Source organism: Pristiophorus japonicus, chromosome 15, assembly GCF_044704955.1.
Source record: "Pristiophorus japonicus isolate sPriJap1 chromosome 15, sPriJap1.hap1, whole genome shotgun sequence".
NCBI classification, from domain to species: Eukaryota; Metazoa; Chordata; class Chondrichthyes; family Pristiophoridae; genus Pristiophorus; species Pristiophorus japonicus.
The window spans coordinates 158,323,505-158,340,317 of NC_091991.1; the positions used below are offsets into that span (position 1 = coordinate 158,323,505).

The following is a 16,813-nucleotide window of genomic DNA, read 5'->3' on the forward strand; positions in this document are numbered from 1 at the left end:
ACAAATTTGGAGATACTACATTTAATCCCCTCGTCTAAATCATTAATGTACAGTGTAAACAGCTGGGGCCAAAGCACTGAACCTTGCGGTACCCCACTAGTCACTGCCTGCCATTCTGAAAAGTACCCATTTACTCCTACTCTTTGCTTCCTGTCTGCCAACCAGTTCTCAATCCACGTCAGCACACTACCCCCAATCCCATGTGCTTTAACTTTGCACATTAATCTCTTGTGTGGGACCTTGTCGAAAGCCTTCTGAAAGTCCAAATACACTGAAAATGCTCATTGTAGCAACCCCCATCATCTCGTAGTAGCCCGACCTCTGACTCACTGTGAGCAACATCATGAGAGATCTGCTGGCGTGTGTGTATTTATGTTAGAATAGTTTTGTGTCTATCACTTGATTGTCATACACGAGACTTTCACTTCAGAACATCACACTTTGTTACGGAAAGAAATGAGGGGAAAATATACAGTCACTGACCGGGAGCCTAAAATATACAAGCCGTGACAACTGTTTGATCGTAGGAGTTTAGAAGTAGTTACAATTACCTGGCTTTCCCTATAGTCGACATTTTCACAAAGGGAGTGATTGAGCAATGGCCTGCGGCTATAATTGCAATGCCTCGCCTCCGTTGGTGGGAGGGCGTAATTACAGCATGTCACGTTTTCATAGCAAGTTTTCATTATAAATGTAGGAATAGTAAGTTATAATGGAAACAGTTGACCCAAACTATATGCAGATGTAAGATTTTAATATATTAACTGCTAAGTCCATTTGATTTTCAGAGCCTGTGGCCACACTAAAAGATGCTTACTACGATGTGACACTGAAGGAACTAGATCATGAGTGGAGACTGAAAACTGAGGAGTATCTGGAGAAAATTCAGTCTTTTATACCCACAGTAGTTCAGGATACATGGCTGCTGCAATCGGCGCAGAGAGTGCTCCTTATTACCAAGCAAGCATTTGATTTGGTAAGTGTAATAAATGCTGCATTGCAGAGGGAAATACTTTGTGCCGCTAACAGTTTTCTAGACTGGGGAAAGATGTTTTGTTTCTCAACTCCAATTGACCTTATTAAGTATGAAAAAAAATCATGGTCAGCCCTAAATATTAGGAATCGTGAGATACATCTCTCCTGATTTTCTTTTCCATTGGCTTCAGTGAAAGAATTTGTTGGGAAGTTCAATGGAGAGATGTATAATGGACAGCTGAATCGATATCACCCAAAGGTAAAATTAACCCGACTGTGTATATTTAGTTGGTCTGCGTAGGGATGATTTATAAATAAATTTAAAAGTAAATCTGGTAGCGGCAGAACTTAAGTATTTTGACTCTTGGGGCATACATTCAAATTCCAGCCATTCAAGCTTGATTGCAACAAATTGCTGCAATCTCCCCAGGCTAATAATTGGAGCATTTTATGGTAACAGTATGTTCTATCTCAGAGGGAGGAAAACCTGTCAGGACCACAGAAACACACCTCCAGTCTACCAAACTCAAGATACGACTTAACAACTATATAGAAATCCTAGGCCCAGTCCCTCACATAAAAAGAGAAACTCAAGGCAGGTCTGGAGACTTGGGGGCCGATTTTCAGCACCTCAGTGCCCACTGCCACCAACATTCCTCCTGAAGATCTGCCCAGGGCCACTTTCGGGGTGGCCTGGAGCAGGCGGGAGGGGAGAGCCGCTGGAACCACCCGCTGATGTCAGCGGACGGCCGAGTGGCGCAACTGAGCTCCCGCCCGCCGAGCTCTCAGCTTCCCGTGGGCGGGACTCGGCGGCAGAACGGGGGTGGACCGCTGGTCTGTCCCCAACGGTGAGTCTGAAGAAACTGAAAAAAAGGTAAGTGAACATTTTAATAATTTTTTTCAACAGCAACTTACCTGCATGGGGTCCCCTGAAGGTCTTCGGATACTTTTTGTATTTTTTGCTGTTGTTTTTTTTTTTCAGGTCTTCGACCCGCTGTGGGCCCGACTCCATCCTCGGCGGCACTTGGGCGGCAAGCGCCTCTGCCGCCGAGAATGCTCCCGCCCGCTGCCCCCCAGATTGGCAGGGTATGTCTTCCATTTGTCACCCGCTGACCTTCCAGGGACTTCGGCCATGAATATCCTGCCCAAAGTACCGTCTGGTACTTCGGCGGCACTTTGGCAGGCGGAGGCCTTGCTGAAAATCAGCCCCTTGGAAAAGGAAATATCAGTTGATGAAAAGTAAAGAAAATAAATCACAAAAATTAATGTTGCCATACAAAAATTCTAGACTTCTTCCTGTTTGTGAACTGAGTCAGTGTTGAACAGTACAGTAAAACTGAATCAGTAAAAGGCATTTTCTAATATTGAACAAAATTGACAAAAGAATCATTTTAGTTCCTGAGCTTTCTAACATGTTCAATATAAATAATAAATTGAAATAGAATACTTTTTTTTAGAACACATTACTTTCCTTGATCTTGGTTGTTAGTTCTAACTGTCAAATAGCTCATACAGGGTATTTGCAGGATCTCTGTTTAATTAATCATTTACCTTTATCTTTCTGTTCTGTTTTTACCATTGTCTGCCTGCATCTGATATTAGTTCATTACACATGAAGGTAACGCTTTTCCCCATATCCGAACAGGCAACACAACAAACTTTGAAGTGGGTCGAGGCTAAAATTTCCAAAGCCACTAGCAAGATCCAAAAGCCGCTTGCAAATCTCTACAAACACTCGGCAGAGTAAGTGCCAGGATGTTAAATATTGTGCATTTATAACTATATTTCAGTTGCGTTAACAGTTACATTTTATGTGTTTTCCATAAGATCTTTATGTCAACCGTTGCAAATTGGTAGCACACTAGCCTCTGAGTCAGAAGGTTCTGGGTACAAGCCCCATTGCAGAGACTTGAGCACATAATCTAGGCCGACACTTCATCATCGTCGTCATCATCATCATAGGTAGTCCCTCGAAATCGAGGAAGACTTGCTTCCACTCTAAAAGTGAGTTCTCAGGTGACTGTACAGTCCAATACGGGAATTACAGTCTCTGTCACAGGTGGGACAGACAGGCGTTGGAGGAAAGGGTGGGTGGGGAGTCTGGTTTGCCGCATGCTCCTTCCGCTGCCTGCGCTTGGTTTCTGCATGCTCTCGACGACGAGGCTCGAGGTGCTCGGCGCCCTCCCAGATGCTCTTCCTCCACTTAGGGCTGTCTTTGGCCAGGGACTCCCAGGTGTTGGTGGGGATGTTGCATTTTATCAAGGAGGCTTTGAGGGTGTCCTTGAAACGTTTCCTCTGCCCAGCTGGGGATCGCCTGCCGTGTGGGAGTTCCGAGTAGAGCGCTTGCTTTGGAGTCTTGTGTCGGGCATGCAGATGATGTGGTCCGCCCAACAGAGCTAGTCGAGTGTGGTCAGTGCTTTGATGCTGGAGATATTGGCCTGATCGAGAACACTGACGTTGGTGCGTCTATCCTCCTAGGAGATTTGCAGGATCTTGTGGAGACATCATTGGTGGTATTTCTCCAGCGATTTGAGGTGTCTACTGTATATGGTCCATGTCTCTGAGCCATACAGGAGGACACTTCAGTGCAATGCTAAAGGTGTGCTCTTCTATCTGAGGTGCTGTCTTATGGATGAGATATTAAACCAAGGCCATATCCATACTGTGGGCTGTACTGTAATGATGGTAGCATGGATTGAAGAGCATTTTACAATTATTACAGGAACTGGTATCGCACAGGTTATTGGAATTTTCAACTTCTGCTTGTTAATGAGGAAGCTTCAAGATAACTATAAACCAGGTTACTGATGCAAGTTTCACAGATCATTAATACTGAACGATCTGGATTTCTTAAATTTCTCAAGGATGATGGATAAGGTCCCAGGCATTGTTCAAACTAGAGCAGGGGAGTTCTCCTAGTATTCTGGCCAACATTAATTACTCAACGAACACCGAAAAACAGATGATCTGGTCATTTCTCTAATTTCTGTTTTTGGGGCCTTGCTGTGTGAAAATTGGCTGCCATGTTTGCCTACATTACAATGATGGCTATACTTTGAAGGTATTTCACAGGCTCTGAAGCACTTTGGGACATTCGGAGGATGTAAATGACGCTATATGAATGCAAGTATTTTCATTCAATATTACTGGCATTCAACAAGCCGTAAAAGTAACATTTGAAAAATTAATTTTCAGACTCGTTAATAAGCAGTTATTGGCAGATTGCTGTTAAATTAGATTCAGTAGTCTCAATAGATAGCTTTCATTCTTCATGTGTAATGAACCTATTTTGCAGAGTTTGCTCTGTCACAGTGAATGTGCCGTTGTTGCCTATGGGGACGCAGTTGCTTGATGTGGCTAATATTACCAACTACCTTGTTGAAACCAAGCTGATAAAGGCACTCCGGAGCCTGTACAACATAAACCCAGTAGCAGAATATTACAGACTAAAACGCAGGATGATGGACAGCCCGTTTGAACGTAAGTTTTTTGCCAACATAACAGGCAACGGTCAATGGACTTCAAAATAACTCACTATGTGAAGCACTCTGAGAAGTTTCTAAGTGATGCACTATATTAACGCATTATTATTATGAATTAATTACTCAACAAAATTGGATTTGTTTTGAAGTGTCTAATAGAAACATAGAAATTAGGTGTAGGAACAGGCCATTCGGCCCTTCGAGCCAGCACCACCATTCAATAAGATCATGGCTGATCATTCAACCTCAGTACCCCTTTCCTGCTTTCTCTCCATACCCCTTGATCCCTTTGGCCGTAAGGGCCATATCTAACTCCCTTTTGAATATATCTAACGAACTGGCCTCAACAACTTTCTGCGGTAGAGAATTCCACAGGCTAACCACTCTTTGAGTGAAGAAGTTTCTCCTCATCTCGGTCCTAAATGGCTTACCCTTTATTCTTAGATTGTGACCCCTGGTTCTGGAACTCCCCAGCAACGGGAACATTCTTCCTGCCTCTAACCTGTCCAATCCCATCAGAATTTTATATGTTTCTATGAGATCCCCTCTCATTCTTCTAAACTCCAGTGGATACAAACCCAGTTGATCCAGTCTCTCCTCATATGTCAGTCCTGCCATCTCAGGAATCAATCTGGTGAACCTTCACTGTACTCCCTCAATAGCAAGAACGTCCTTCTCAGATTAGGTGACGAAAACTGAACACAATATTCCAGGTGTGGCCTCAACAAGGCTCTGTACAACTGCAGTAAGACCTCCCTGCTCCTATACTCAAATCCTCTAGCCATGAAGGCCAACATGCCATTTGCCTTCTTCACCACCTGCTGTACCTGCATGCCAAACTTCAATGACTGATGTACCATGACACCCAGGTCCTGTTGCACTTCCACTTTTCCTAATCTGTCACCATTCAGATAATATTCTGTCTTCCTGTTTTTGCCAGCAAAGTGGATAACCTCACGTTTATCCATATTATACTGCATCTGCCATGCATTTGCCCCTCACCTAACCTGTCCAAGTCACCCTGCAGTTTCTTAGCATCCTCCTCACAGCTCACGTCACCACCCAGCTTAGTGTCATCTGCAAACTTGGAGATATTACATTCAATTCCTTCATCTAAATCATTGATGTATATTGTAAATAGCTGGGGTCCCAGCACTGAACCCTGCGGCACCTCACTGGTCACTGCCCGCCATTCTGAAAAGGACCCGTTTATTCCAATTCTCTGCTTCCTGTCTGCCAACCAGTTCTCTATCCACGTCAATACACCACTCCCAATACCACATGCTTTGATTTTGCACACTAATCTCTTGTGTGCGACCCTGTCAAAAGCCTTTTGAAAGTCCAAATACACCACATCCACTGGTTCTCCCTTGTCCACTCTACTAGTTACATCCTCAAAAAAATCGTAGAAGTTTTGTCAAGCATGATTTCCCTTTCATAAATCCATGCTGACTTGAACCGATCTTGTCACCGCTTTCCAAATGCGCTGCTATTTCATCTTTAATAATTGATTCCAACATTTTCCCCACCACCGATGTCAGGCTAACCAGTCTATAAGTCCCTGTTTTCTCTCTCCCTTTTTTAAAAAGTGGTGTTACATTTGCTACCCTCCAGTCCATAGGAACTGATCCAGAGTCAATAGAATGTTGGAAAATGATCACCAATGCATCCACTATTTCTAGGGCCACTTCCTTAAGTACTCTGGGATGCAGTCTATGAGGCCCTAGGGATTTATCGACCTTCAATCCCATCAATTTCCCGAACACAATTTCCCGCCTAATAAGGATATCCTTCAGTTCCTCCTTCTCACTAGACCCTCGGTCCCCTAGCACTTCCGGAAGGTTATTTGTGTCTTTTGTGAAGACAGAACCAAAGTATTTGTTCAATTGATCTGCCATTTCTTTGTTCCCCATTATAAATTCACCTGAATCCGACTGCAAGAGACCTAAGTTTGTCTTCACTAATCTTTTTCTCTTCACATATCTATGGAAGCCTTTGCAGTCATTTTTTATGGGCCCAAGTTTCGGCCTCAGTTGCTCCTGATTTTTTGGAGCAACTGGTGTAGAACGGAGTATCTTAGAAATTCAAATTCTCGGCATTTAGTTTGCTCCAGTTCTAGTCAGTTGGAACAGTTTCACTTTGGAACAGAATTTTTTTTTCAAAAGGGCCACTTACGCCTGTTTTCAAAGTTTCGGCAGTGAAAACTTACTCCAAACTAACTTAGAATGGAGTAAGTGAAGATTTTTGTACGCTCGAAAAAACCTTGTCTACACTTTAGAAAATCAGGCGTAGGTTACAAATTAGGCGTAGGGAATGGGGGGGTTTAAAGGGGAGTTTACAAACATTAAACACTTCAGTTTTACAAATAAAGAGCCATCGTCAATAATAAATGATAAAAACATCAATAAATCAACCAATAAATCAATCAAAAAAAATTAATAATTTTTTTTTTAAATCAATAAATAAAACATTTTCTACTTACCGACTGCAGCACCGGGAGCTCTCCAACAGCATGCTGGAATGCCCCCCACGCAGTGTGTCTCTGTCAGTGTCTCTATCTCTCTGTCTGTCTGTTTGTGTGTTTCTGACAGTGAGGGGAGGGGGAGGGGGGGTAGAGGGAGGGATGGGGGTGGGGGGAAGGGGAAGGGGAGGAGGAGGAGAAGGGGAAGGGGAGGAGGAGGAGAAGGGGAAGGGGGGAGGAGAAGGGGAAGGGGGGGAGGAGGAGAAGGGGAAGGGGAGGAGGAGGAGAAGGGGAAGGGGAAGGGGGGAGGAGAAGGGGAAGGGGGTGGAAGAGAAGGGGAAAGGGGGGGGAGAAGGGGAAGGAGTGGGGAGAAATGAAAGGAGAAGGAGGGAGGGAGGGATAAGGAGAAGGTGGAGGGATAAGGAGAAGGTGGAGGGTAAGGAGAAGCAGGAGTGAGGCTGAACGGGCCGGCCCAAGACTTCGGGCAGGGCTCGTCCTCAGCACCAGATTTACAGGTAGGTGGCGTTGGGTCAGGGGTCCGGGGTCGGGAGCACGGGTCAGGTCGGGGGGACGGAGGGAGGTCGGGTCGGATCTGGGGGGGGGGGGCGGCGGTCGGGAGCACGGGTCAGGTCGGGGGGGGGGGAGGAGGGAGGTCGGGTTGGTTCGGGTGGGGGGGGCGGGGGGGGGAGCGCAGGTCGGGTCGAGTCGGTTCGTGTCGGGGGTGGGGGGAGGGAGGTCAGGTTGGGTCAGGTCCGGGTGGGAGGGGGGGTCGGGAGCGCGGGTTAGGTCGGGGGCGCAGAGGGAGGTCGGTTCGAGTCGGAGGGAGAGGGAGGTCAGGTCGGGTGGTGGGTGGGGGGGGTGGTGGGGCGTGTGTCGGGTTGGGTCCGGGGGCGGGGGGGGTGGGGGAAGCGGGAGTCGGGTCGGGTCTGGTCCGGTCCGGGGTGGGGTGGGGGGGGGGCGGGAGCAGGAGTCGAGTCGGGTCGGGAGGAAGCAGGAGCTGGGCGTGGGAGACAGCCTTATGCATGCAGCCCCAGTGAGGCCATTCGGCCAGGGCTAGGGGCTGCGTGCTTCGGGCCCCTCCCACACAGTTTTGGGCGCCTGGAGCTACTGCACATGCGTACCCACTGTAGTGCGCATGTGCAGAGGTTCCGGCACTGTTTTCAGCGCAGGGACCTAGCTCCGCCCCCCACAGCTCGTGCTGCGCCGCGCCCGGCTCCAGAGGACCAGCAGGGAGCCGGAGAATCTGTCAGTTTTTTTTTAGGCGCACTTTCTGGCGCGAAAAACGGGCGTCCAGGTCCGGGCTGCGCTGTTCTAGGCGCGGCCCGAAACTTGGGCCCTATGTTCCCGGCAAGCTGCTTCTTGTACTCTATTTTCCCCCTCTTAATTAAACCCTTTGTCCTCTGCTGAATTCTAAATTTCTCCCAGTCCTCAGGTTTGCTTCTTTTTCTCGCCAATTTATATGCCTCTTCCTTGGATTTAACACTATCCCTAATTTCCCTTGTTAGCCATGGTTGAACTACCTTCCCTTTTTTATTTTTACTCCAGATAGGGATGTACAATTGTTGAAATTCATCCATGTAATCTATAAATGTTTGCCATTGCCTATCCACTGTCAACCCTTTAAGTATCATTTGCCAGTCTATCCTAGCCAATTCATGTCTCATACCATCGAAGTTACCTTTCCTTAAGTTCAGGACCCTAGTCTCTGAATTAACACTATCTCTCTCCATCTTAATAAGCTATTCTACCATATTATGGTCACTCTTTCCCAGGGGGCTTCGCACAACAAGATTGCTAATTAGTCCTTTCTCATTACACACCACCCAGTCTAGGATGGCCAGCTCTCTAGTTGGTTCCTCGACATATTAATCTAGAAAGCCATCCCTAATACACTCCAGGAAGTCCTCCTCCAATAGCATTGCCAGCATTGAGTGGTGTGGGTGACTGGGATTCAGATACCTGCATTCGTGCCTCTCAAAATGAAACACTTTTTTTAAAACTGATTTCCATGTACTCATAAGTACAGATAGTTTTAAAGAAAACACAAATTACATTAATTCACGGTCGCTTGAAATTTCTGTGGCGGTTCTCCTGACCTACTGACGCAATTTCATCTGAACCTCTGGAGAAACTGCGTAAATGGCTAAAAATGACCATTTATACCATTTCTCGAGAGTTTCCACTGATCTTACATGGAAGTTACAGCAGTAAGAAATTCAATATTTTTATATTTGAAGAAAAATGTGAAAAACATCAAAAAGTTACCAATGGGAAGCTGTCTCTCAAAGAAACACTCGAGTTCAATGTACAAAAGAAAGACCCAACGGTTACCAAAAGCGAATTTAGAAAGAACTTCAAATGTGTTATTTTTTTCATTAAAACGTTTTTCAGGAAGAAATTACAAATTGATCGAGTCTACCTGTCTGTCTTAAAGAATTACTCTGTCAGATTTACTTGATCCTGCGGCTACCCATATTGGATCACCTGGTGTTTCCATTCGACAGAAAAATAGGTGTGCTCCCGTACAGGCATGTAATTGGCCTGCCAAACTGTCTGCTGGGCCCCAGATCACCCAATACAACCAGGAACATACAAGAGGAGGGAAATCAGCCCCATTGCATTAAAATGCTTTCTGATAACGTAGCAGCACCTTATGTTTCCTACCCGACAGAGTAGTTACAGTTGGTGGCATAAGAGGTAATTTATGTTATCTGGTTGTGGTTATCCATCTATAGCAACACTTAATTTACAAAAATAAGTGTTAGAATTATGAAAGGTGCATGATGTTTGACAAATTGAGCAATTTACAGCAGCATATAATAGCAGTGAGCAAAACTAGTCTATCTTATCATAGTTTAATCTGATCTGACCTAACTGACCCAAATTGATAAACCCCATTGCCAGAAGCAGGCCTTATCCCTATTTTATTGTCCTACTTCTTCCATCTTATCCAAGCTGTGTCTCACTTCTCATTTCAATCCCACAGCCTATCCCGATCACAGGTTCTGTTCCAATGGCTGATCTAATCTCTTCCACTTTATTCCAGACACCGTCTGACCCAGACCATCATTCTTGTTAACATCCTCTAATCAAGTCCATGGGCTTTGTCAACATCCTTTAAGCTGAAACAATTCTAAAGAACAAACTCTGCAAAGCCTGTAGGGAGAATGGTCAGGGGATCTGAGCACAAGAACATCCAGAAACACACTAAGAGGGGAAAAGATGAATTTGGAATTGAAAATAGCTAAGGTTGCTACACATAACAGCAAGAGATCTTTTTCCAGTTATATAGGACCGAGATGAAAGAGAATTGTGAATCTTAGGAATTGTCTACCACAGAAAGTTATTGAGTCCAGTTCGTTGGATATATTCAAAAGGGAGTTAGTTGTGGCCCTTACAGCTAAAGGGATCGGGGGTATGGCGAGAAGGCAGGAGTGGGGTACTGAAGTTGCATGATCAGCCATGATCATATTGAATGGTGATGCAGGCTCGAAGGACCGAATGGCCTACTCCTGCACCTATTTTTCTATGTTTCTATAACAGCAAGAAGATGGTCAGGAAAGAGATGAGAACCATAAAGGATGCAAAAAGGGATGAAACTGATGGCCTAAAGAGAATAGTTAAAATCCAAAAGAAGTAAGATAAAACCACTGCCCACTATAAAGTACTAGCCATGATCTTAGCCTCCAGACAGATTCTGTCATCTGTGGGCTGGCCTGCACAGACCAAACCGGTTTTATGCAGAGCTGCCTCTCTAGAGCCAACACCAGGTGATGTGGTACTCCTATACTGGCACTCTTCTTGGATGCAACAAAGATATTTGACCGAGTCAACTGCACATTCCTCCCAGTAACACTAGAAAGAATGACTTTGGCATTACATTCAGGAACTGGATTACAGTCCTCTGTTAACACTCTCAATCTCCAGTGTGCTGGAGAAGGTGAGAGGAAGGAGGTAAGGAGATAGAGAGGGGGATGTGTGGGAAGAGGTAGGGAGGAGAGGAGGTGGAAGGGGGAGGAGGCAGGGAGGAAATCCATCCCATCGCTGGGCTATGTTCTAGCTAGTTCTGCTCCTTTGGGGGTGGGATGCTCTGTGCTGGGGAGGATTGAGGGGTGGGTAACACCAATGGGGAGTCGGGGATTTACACCAATATTTATATTCCCTGTGAGATAAGATTTAATATGGAATTTCTGATAATTTTGGGAACGGGATTAAGGATAAATGTTTGGTCTAAACTCATTATTTTTGTTCCATAGTTAGGGTTATTTTCAGTTTAAAATCCAATCCGGCAATCACTGCTCAGTGGAGGGAGGGGGTTGAGGATTAATGTTGATTTGCGAACCTGTGTCTAAATCTCCACTCAGTGGAGCGGGAGGAAGTCTCGGGCCCATTCTCGATGTTTCTTTTCTATGTGGGTGTTGGGGGATGAATGTGATTTTGATGTGTAATCCAAGAATGACTGTTCGATGGCCGGGGGCAGGGTGGGGCGAGCAGGAGAGGGGTGTGTGGAACAGAATTGCATTTTTGTTTGCTATGCAATTCAGGGTGTAGATATTTGTCATCACCTGGTGATCTGGCAGAACCTGCCCGATTTTCATTCCATTTAAATCTTTACGTATCAAGTCACTTTGAAGTAACAATCAGTGAAGTGAACTGAAAGTCAGACATTGTACTAAAATTGTTACAGTGCCCTGGTGAGAACAAACCTTGAATATTGTCAAGTTTTGATCATTAAAACTAAAGGGAATCACTGTGGCCCAGGAGGCAGTGCAGAGAAGAGCAACAAGTAACAGAGAAGTTGGATGAGGGTAGTGCGGTTGATGTGTATATGGACTTTCAGTAGGTGCTTGATAAAGTATTACATAATAGACTTGTTTGCAAATTTGAAGTCCATGGGATAAAAGGGGCAGTGGCTGAGTGGGTTCAAAATTGGCTAAGGGTCAGAAAGCAGAGAATAGTGGTGAACGGTTGTTTTTTCAGGCTGGAGGGAAGTGTTCCCTCGGAGTTGGTGTTGGGACCACTGCTCTTATTGAAATATATTAATGTCCTGAACTTGGGTATACAGGACATAAATTCACAGTTTGCAGAACACATGAAACTCGGAAATGTAGTAAACAGTGAGGAGGATATTAAAAGACTTCAGGAGGACGTAGACAGACTGGTGAAATGGGCAGAGAAGTGTGAAGTGATATATTTTGGTAGGAAGAATGAGGAGAGGCAATATAAACTAACTGGTGCAATTTAGGTAGAAATAGTAAGGATGAATGGGATAGCCAAGAGTCAGGCCAGTTCGTGAGATGGTAGCGCTTCGAGTAGGGATGGCACGGTTTTTAAATGAAAATATTGCCGGTTATGGGAAGCCAAGTGTGGCGTGTAGCAATCTCTCCCATTGGTACTTGAAAATTGCGTTGGGCTCCTACAAATGGCGCAGGATCCTGATTCGAATACTAAATGTAGCCTCGCGCCTGAAACATGTTGGAAATGATGGTAGCTGGAGTAGGAGCAGGAGTCGGACAGTTGGTGCTGCACTGCGATTTATGGAGCTGTACCATCCTATTCCTGCCCAACGTAGGCTCTGAAAATTCCCCCAATGAATCTATGGGCAATGGGGCACAGAGCACTGGAAGCAGCAACTGGGCTGGGAGTGGGAAAGAGTAACACAAAGGCCGTGAGCCAACGATAAGAGCAGTGGTGCTCTATTGAGAGCGGGGAGCCAAATGATGAGAGCAGAGCCACCGTCTAGCAAGAACACATCAGCAGTTGGTAGAGCTTGGGGTGGTGGGTCGGGCCAGAGGTACTGAGGAGAATTTGAACAAAGGAGTTTAGAGAACAAGTGGCAAGTTTTCTTTAATAAAATATTACCGGATGTAGCAGGCAGCTCAGGGCTAGGTGGCAAAGTCCATTGAAATAGGAAACAGAATGGGTTCCGAAGGACAGCTACATAAGAAATGGGAGCTGGAGTAGGCCATTTGGCCCTCGAGCCTGCTCCGCCATTCAACAAGATTATGGCTGATCTTCTACCTCAACTCCACCTTCCCGCACTATCTCCACATCCCTTAATTCCCCCTATTTCCCCAAAATTTATCGACCATCTTGAATATACTCAACATCTCAACATCTCGAAATTTCTCTTCATCTCAATCCTAAATGGCCGATCCCTTATTCTGAGACTGTGACCCCGTGTTCTAGATTCCCCAGCCAGGGGAAACATTTTCCCAGCATTAACCCTGTCAAGTCCCTTAAGAATTTTATGTTTCAATTAGATCACCTCTCATTCTTCTAAACTCTAGGGAATGTAGGCTTAGCATATTCATTCTCTCCTCATAGGGAAATCCCCTCACCCCAGTGAACCTTCGTTGCATTCCCTCAAAGGCAAGTATGTCTTTTCTTGGGTAAGGAGAGCAGAACTGTACACTACTCCAGTTGTGGCCTCACCAATGTTCTGTATAATTGTAGTAAGACTTCTTTACTCTTATACTCTAATCCCTTTGTAACAAAAGCTAACATACCATTTGCTTTCCTAATTGCTTGGTATACCTGCATGTTAACTTTCTGTGATTCATGTGCAAGGACACCATGTCCCTCTGAATGCAAACATTTCCCAGTTTCTCACCATTCCACAAATATTCTGCTTTTTCTTTCTTGCCGAAGTGGATAATTTCACATTTCCCCACATAGTATTCCATTTGCCATGTTTTTGCCCACTCAGTCAACCTGTCTATATCTCTCTGTAGCCTCTTTGCGTCCTCCTCACAGCTTACTTTCCCACCTAGCTATGTATCATCAGCAAACTTGGATACGTTGCACTCGGTCCCTTCATCTAAGTCATTAATATAGATTGTAAATAGCTGAGGCCCCAGCACTGATCCTTATGGTACCCCGCTAGTTACAGCCTGCCAACCTGAAAAAGTCCCATTTATTCCTACTCTCTATTTTCTGTCCGTTAACCTTTGGTAATGAGCTGCAAAAAAGTAAAGTTACCATCTAAAAATACAAACCTAGAGAGTGAGGGTTGAATGTAAAGATTCCTTGCTACCGTACTTGGTGGTCAGAATATGCAACTGCAGCTTCACAGAGTCACATTCCATTGAAAAGTCCTATTAAGATAATGTAACCATCACACAAAAAGGGTTCAATGGAATGTGGCAGGACATATGAATAAGAGCATAGAGTGGAACCTCCCAAAAAATGGACACCTGAAAAAAACAGACAAATATTAAGAGACCCAAAAAACTTGCATGGTAAAATATAAAAGAAGCACTTTGAAATCACAGGCACTCGCAAATTACAAATGACAGGCAGCTTTCAATGCACCAAGCCCTTTTAAAACACGGGACATGCAGCTCTGCGCGAGGCGGCAGCGGGTTTTGTGAAAGAAACAACTTTTTTTTGGAATTGGGAGTTCTTTACCCAGCATCCACAGCGGCAGAGAAAACGCTCTATCTCTGGGACTGAATGCTTGCACGGCCCTATCCCAGGGATAGAGTGGTTTCTCTGCCGCTTTGGAAGCTGGGTAAAGAACTCCCCATTCTACTGAAGTTTTTTACAGTATGTACAATGACCATTTTAAAAATGGGGACACCAACAACAACAAAAAAAGGACAGCTGATGTCCGTCCGGTAACTTACAGGTTTTACTGTATATCGATTAAATGATGTTGAAATGTTAAATGTGAAGCACTACTTGACGGTAATCTACAACAGGAGGCAAATGGGCATAGGCTCAGCTGGGGACCAGAAAATTTAGGGCTGATGTCAATAAGCATTTCTTCACACGATGAGTAATTAACACTTGGAATAGACATCTGGTAGATATGGAGGCGAAGACCTATGAGTTACTCAATAGCCATGTGATGGGGACTTGCAGTCTTTTTTATCTGGATGGCTGAGCTAAAGTGGGCTTATTTGGCCTCCTTTATTGATATTTATCTTGTGATTCTCACTAATATAATACACAATATGGGCATTCAATTTTATGAAAGTAACACACCACATGCTAGATCATTTAGTATTCTGAATTTTTTTTAAACTTTGGGCTAGAATGCTAAACATAACTGGTAAAATCCAGTTTTCACTTGTTTACTAACTAATCTTGGCAACAGTGTGCATCGCACGATACCAGAGGGGGAAGACGTTCTGTATTTATTTGAAATCTGCCTTTAATTTAAACGTAATCTAAATGCAATTGTCTATATTCGGAGCAACATTTTATGTAATCTTGAAACTCTTTCCTTAAACATTCCGTAGATCAAGCCCTACTCATTGGAAACAAACATTACGTGACATTTGATGGGAAGATGTATGATTTTGCCAGCAAGTGCAGTTTTCTGTTAGCTAAAGATTTCCTGAGGAACACATTCACAGTGCTACTGAATCACGAGAGTGATGGCAGGAACTCCCTCCATGTGGAAATGAATCAGACCACCATTGATATCTACCCAGGAGTAAAGGTAAAAACACGTCTGCTTTCGAATTCTGGCGAACATCGATGCTCTCTTTCCCATCACACCCACACCAATGTACATCAACCTACTGCTTGGAATAAGAATGTTTTCATATGAAACAGCCTGGAAAGGATGTAATGGTTGACAAATGTATCCAGTGGTTGTCTTTATCGGTAATGCTCAGAAGGTCAAAGGCTGCCTCAGGGAAGCTTTCTTTTGTTTACTGAGTGGTTATGTTACTGACCTAGTAATCCAGAGGCCTCGACTAATGATCCAGAGACATGCGTTCAAATCCCACCACGGCAGCTGGGGAATTTAAATTCAGTTAATTAAATAAATGTGGAACAAAAAGCTAGTATCGGTAATGAAGGCCATGAAACTACCGGATTGGCGTAAAAACCCATCTGCTTTACTAATATCCTTTAGGGAAGGAAACCTGCCGTCCTTACCTGGTCTGGCCTATATGTAACTCCAGACCCATGTGGTTGACTCTTAACAGCCCTCTGAAATGGCCTAGCAAGCCACTCAAGGGCAATGAGGGATGGGCAATACATGCCGGCTTTGCCAGCATGCCCACATCCTGCGAACGAATTTTAAAAATACATATTTAGAAGAAGCACTGGATGTCACTGGAGTCCACTTAATTCAGTGTTTTCAAAGTTGCTTAATCCTAGTAGGAATCATTGCAAAAATGCTTCCTATGCTGTTTTATTGAAATGGCTTCATTCAAACGACTGGATAACTCTGGGTTTTTTTTGTAAAAAGTGATTTGAGTTAAAGGAGTAGAGTGTAGGGCTTTTAAGATTTTTCCAACTGATTTGTTCCTTAAAGTTGTGTCTGCGCAGCCAATTTCATTCTGTTCTAAACATTAAAATAATGTAAATCCCTTGTACCAATAGGCACAATTATGCCAGTTAATTATAAGAATATATGCTGCTGTAAATACATTGTTAAAACAGCACGGATATGTAAGCCAGTGTCCAATCTTGTTTTTTATGTATTTCTCAGCTTTGCTGAGAATGACATGAATAGCATGTTTAGCGAGTTGGTCTCACCGGAGGTAAAGGGTACATAGCCAGACAGTAGATGGGTGACCAACAGGAAGAGCATTGGAAGGAAGGTAGTGCAGGGGTCCCCTGCGGTCATCCCCCTGCAAAACAGATACACCGCTTTGGGTACTGTTGAGGAGGATGACTCATCAGGGGAGAGCAAGTTCATGGCACTGTGGGTGGCTCTGCTGCACAGGAGGGCAGGAAAAAGAGTGAGAGAACTATAGTGATAGGGGATTCCATTGTAAGGGGAATAGATAGGCATTTCTGCGGCCGCAATCGAGACTCCAGGATGGTATGTTGCCTCTCTGATGCAAGGGTCAAGGATGTCTCGGAGCAGGTGCAGGACATTCTGAAAAGGAAGGGTGATCAGCCAGTTGTTGTGGTGCACGTAGGTACCACC

The 16,813-nt window shown here is 44.6% G+C and overlaps 1 protein-coding gene across 1 annotated transcript in view; it reads left to right on the plus strand.

The window, feature by feature from the left end:
- Positions 1-16,813, plus strand: part of LOC139281624 (uncharacterized) — a 106,928-nt gene that overhangs the window by 56,585 nt on the left and 33,530 nt on the right. Inside the window, exons 21-24 of the mRNA XM_070901769.1 lie at positions 789-976; positions 2,621-2,718; positions 4,271-4,455; positions 15,165-15,367. Coding sequence (XP_070757870.1) covers positions 789-976; positions 2,621-2,718; positions 4,271-4,455; positions 15,165-15,367 — 674 coding nt within the window. The remainder of the gene's footprint in view (positions 1-788; positions 977-2,620; positions 2,719-4,270; positions 4,456-15,164; positions 15,368-16,813) is intronic.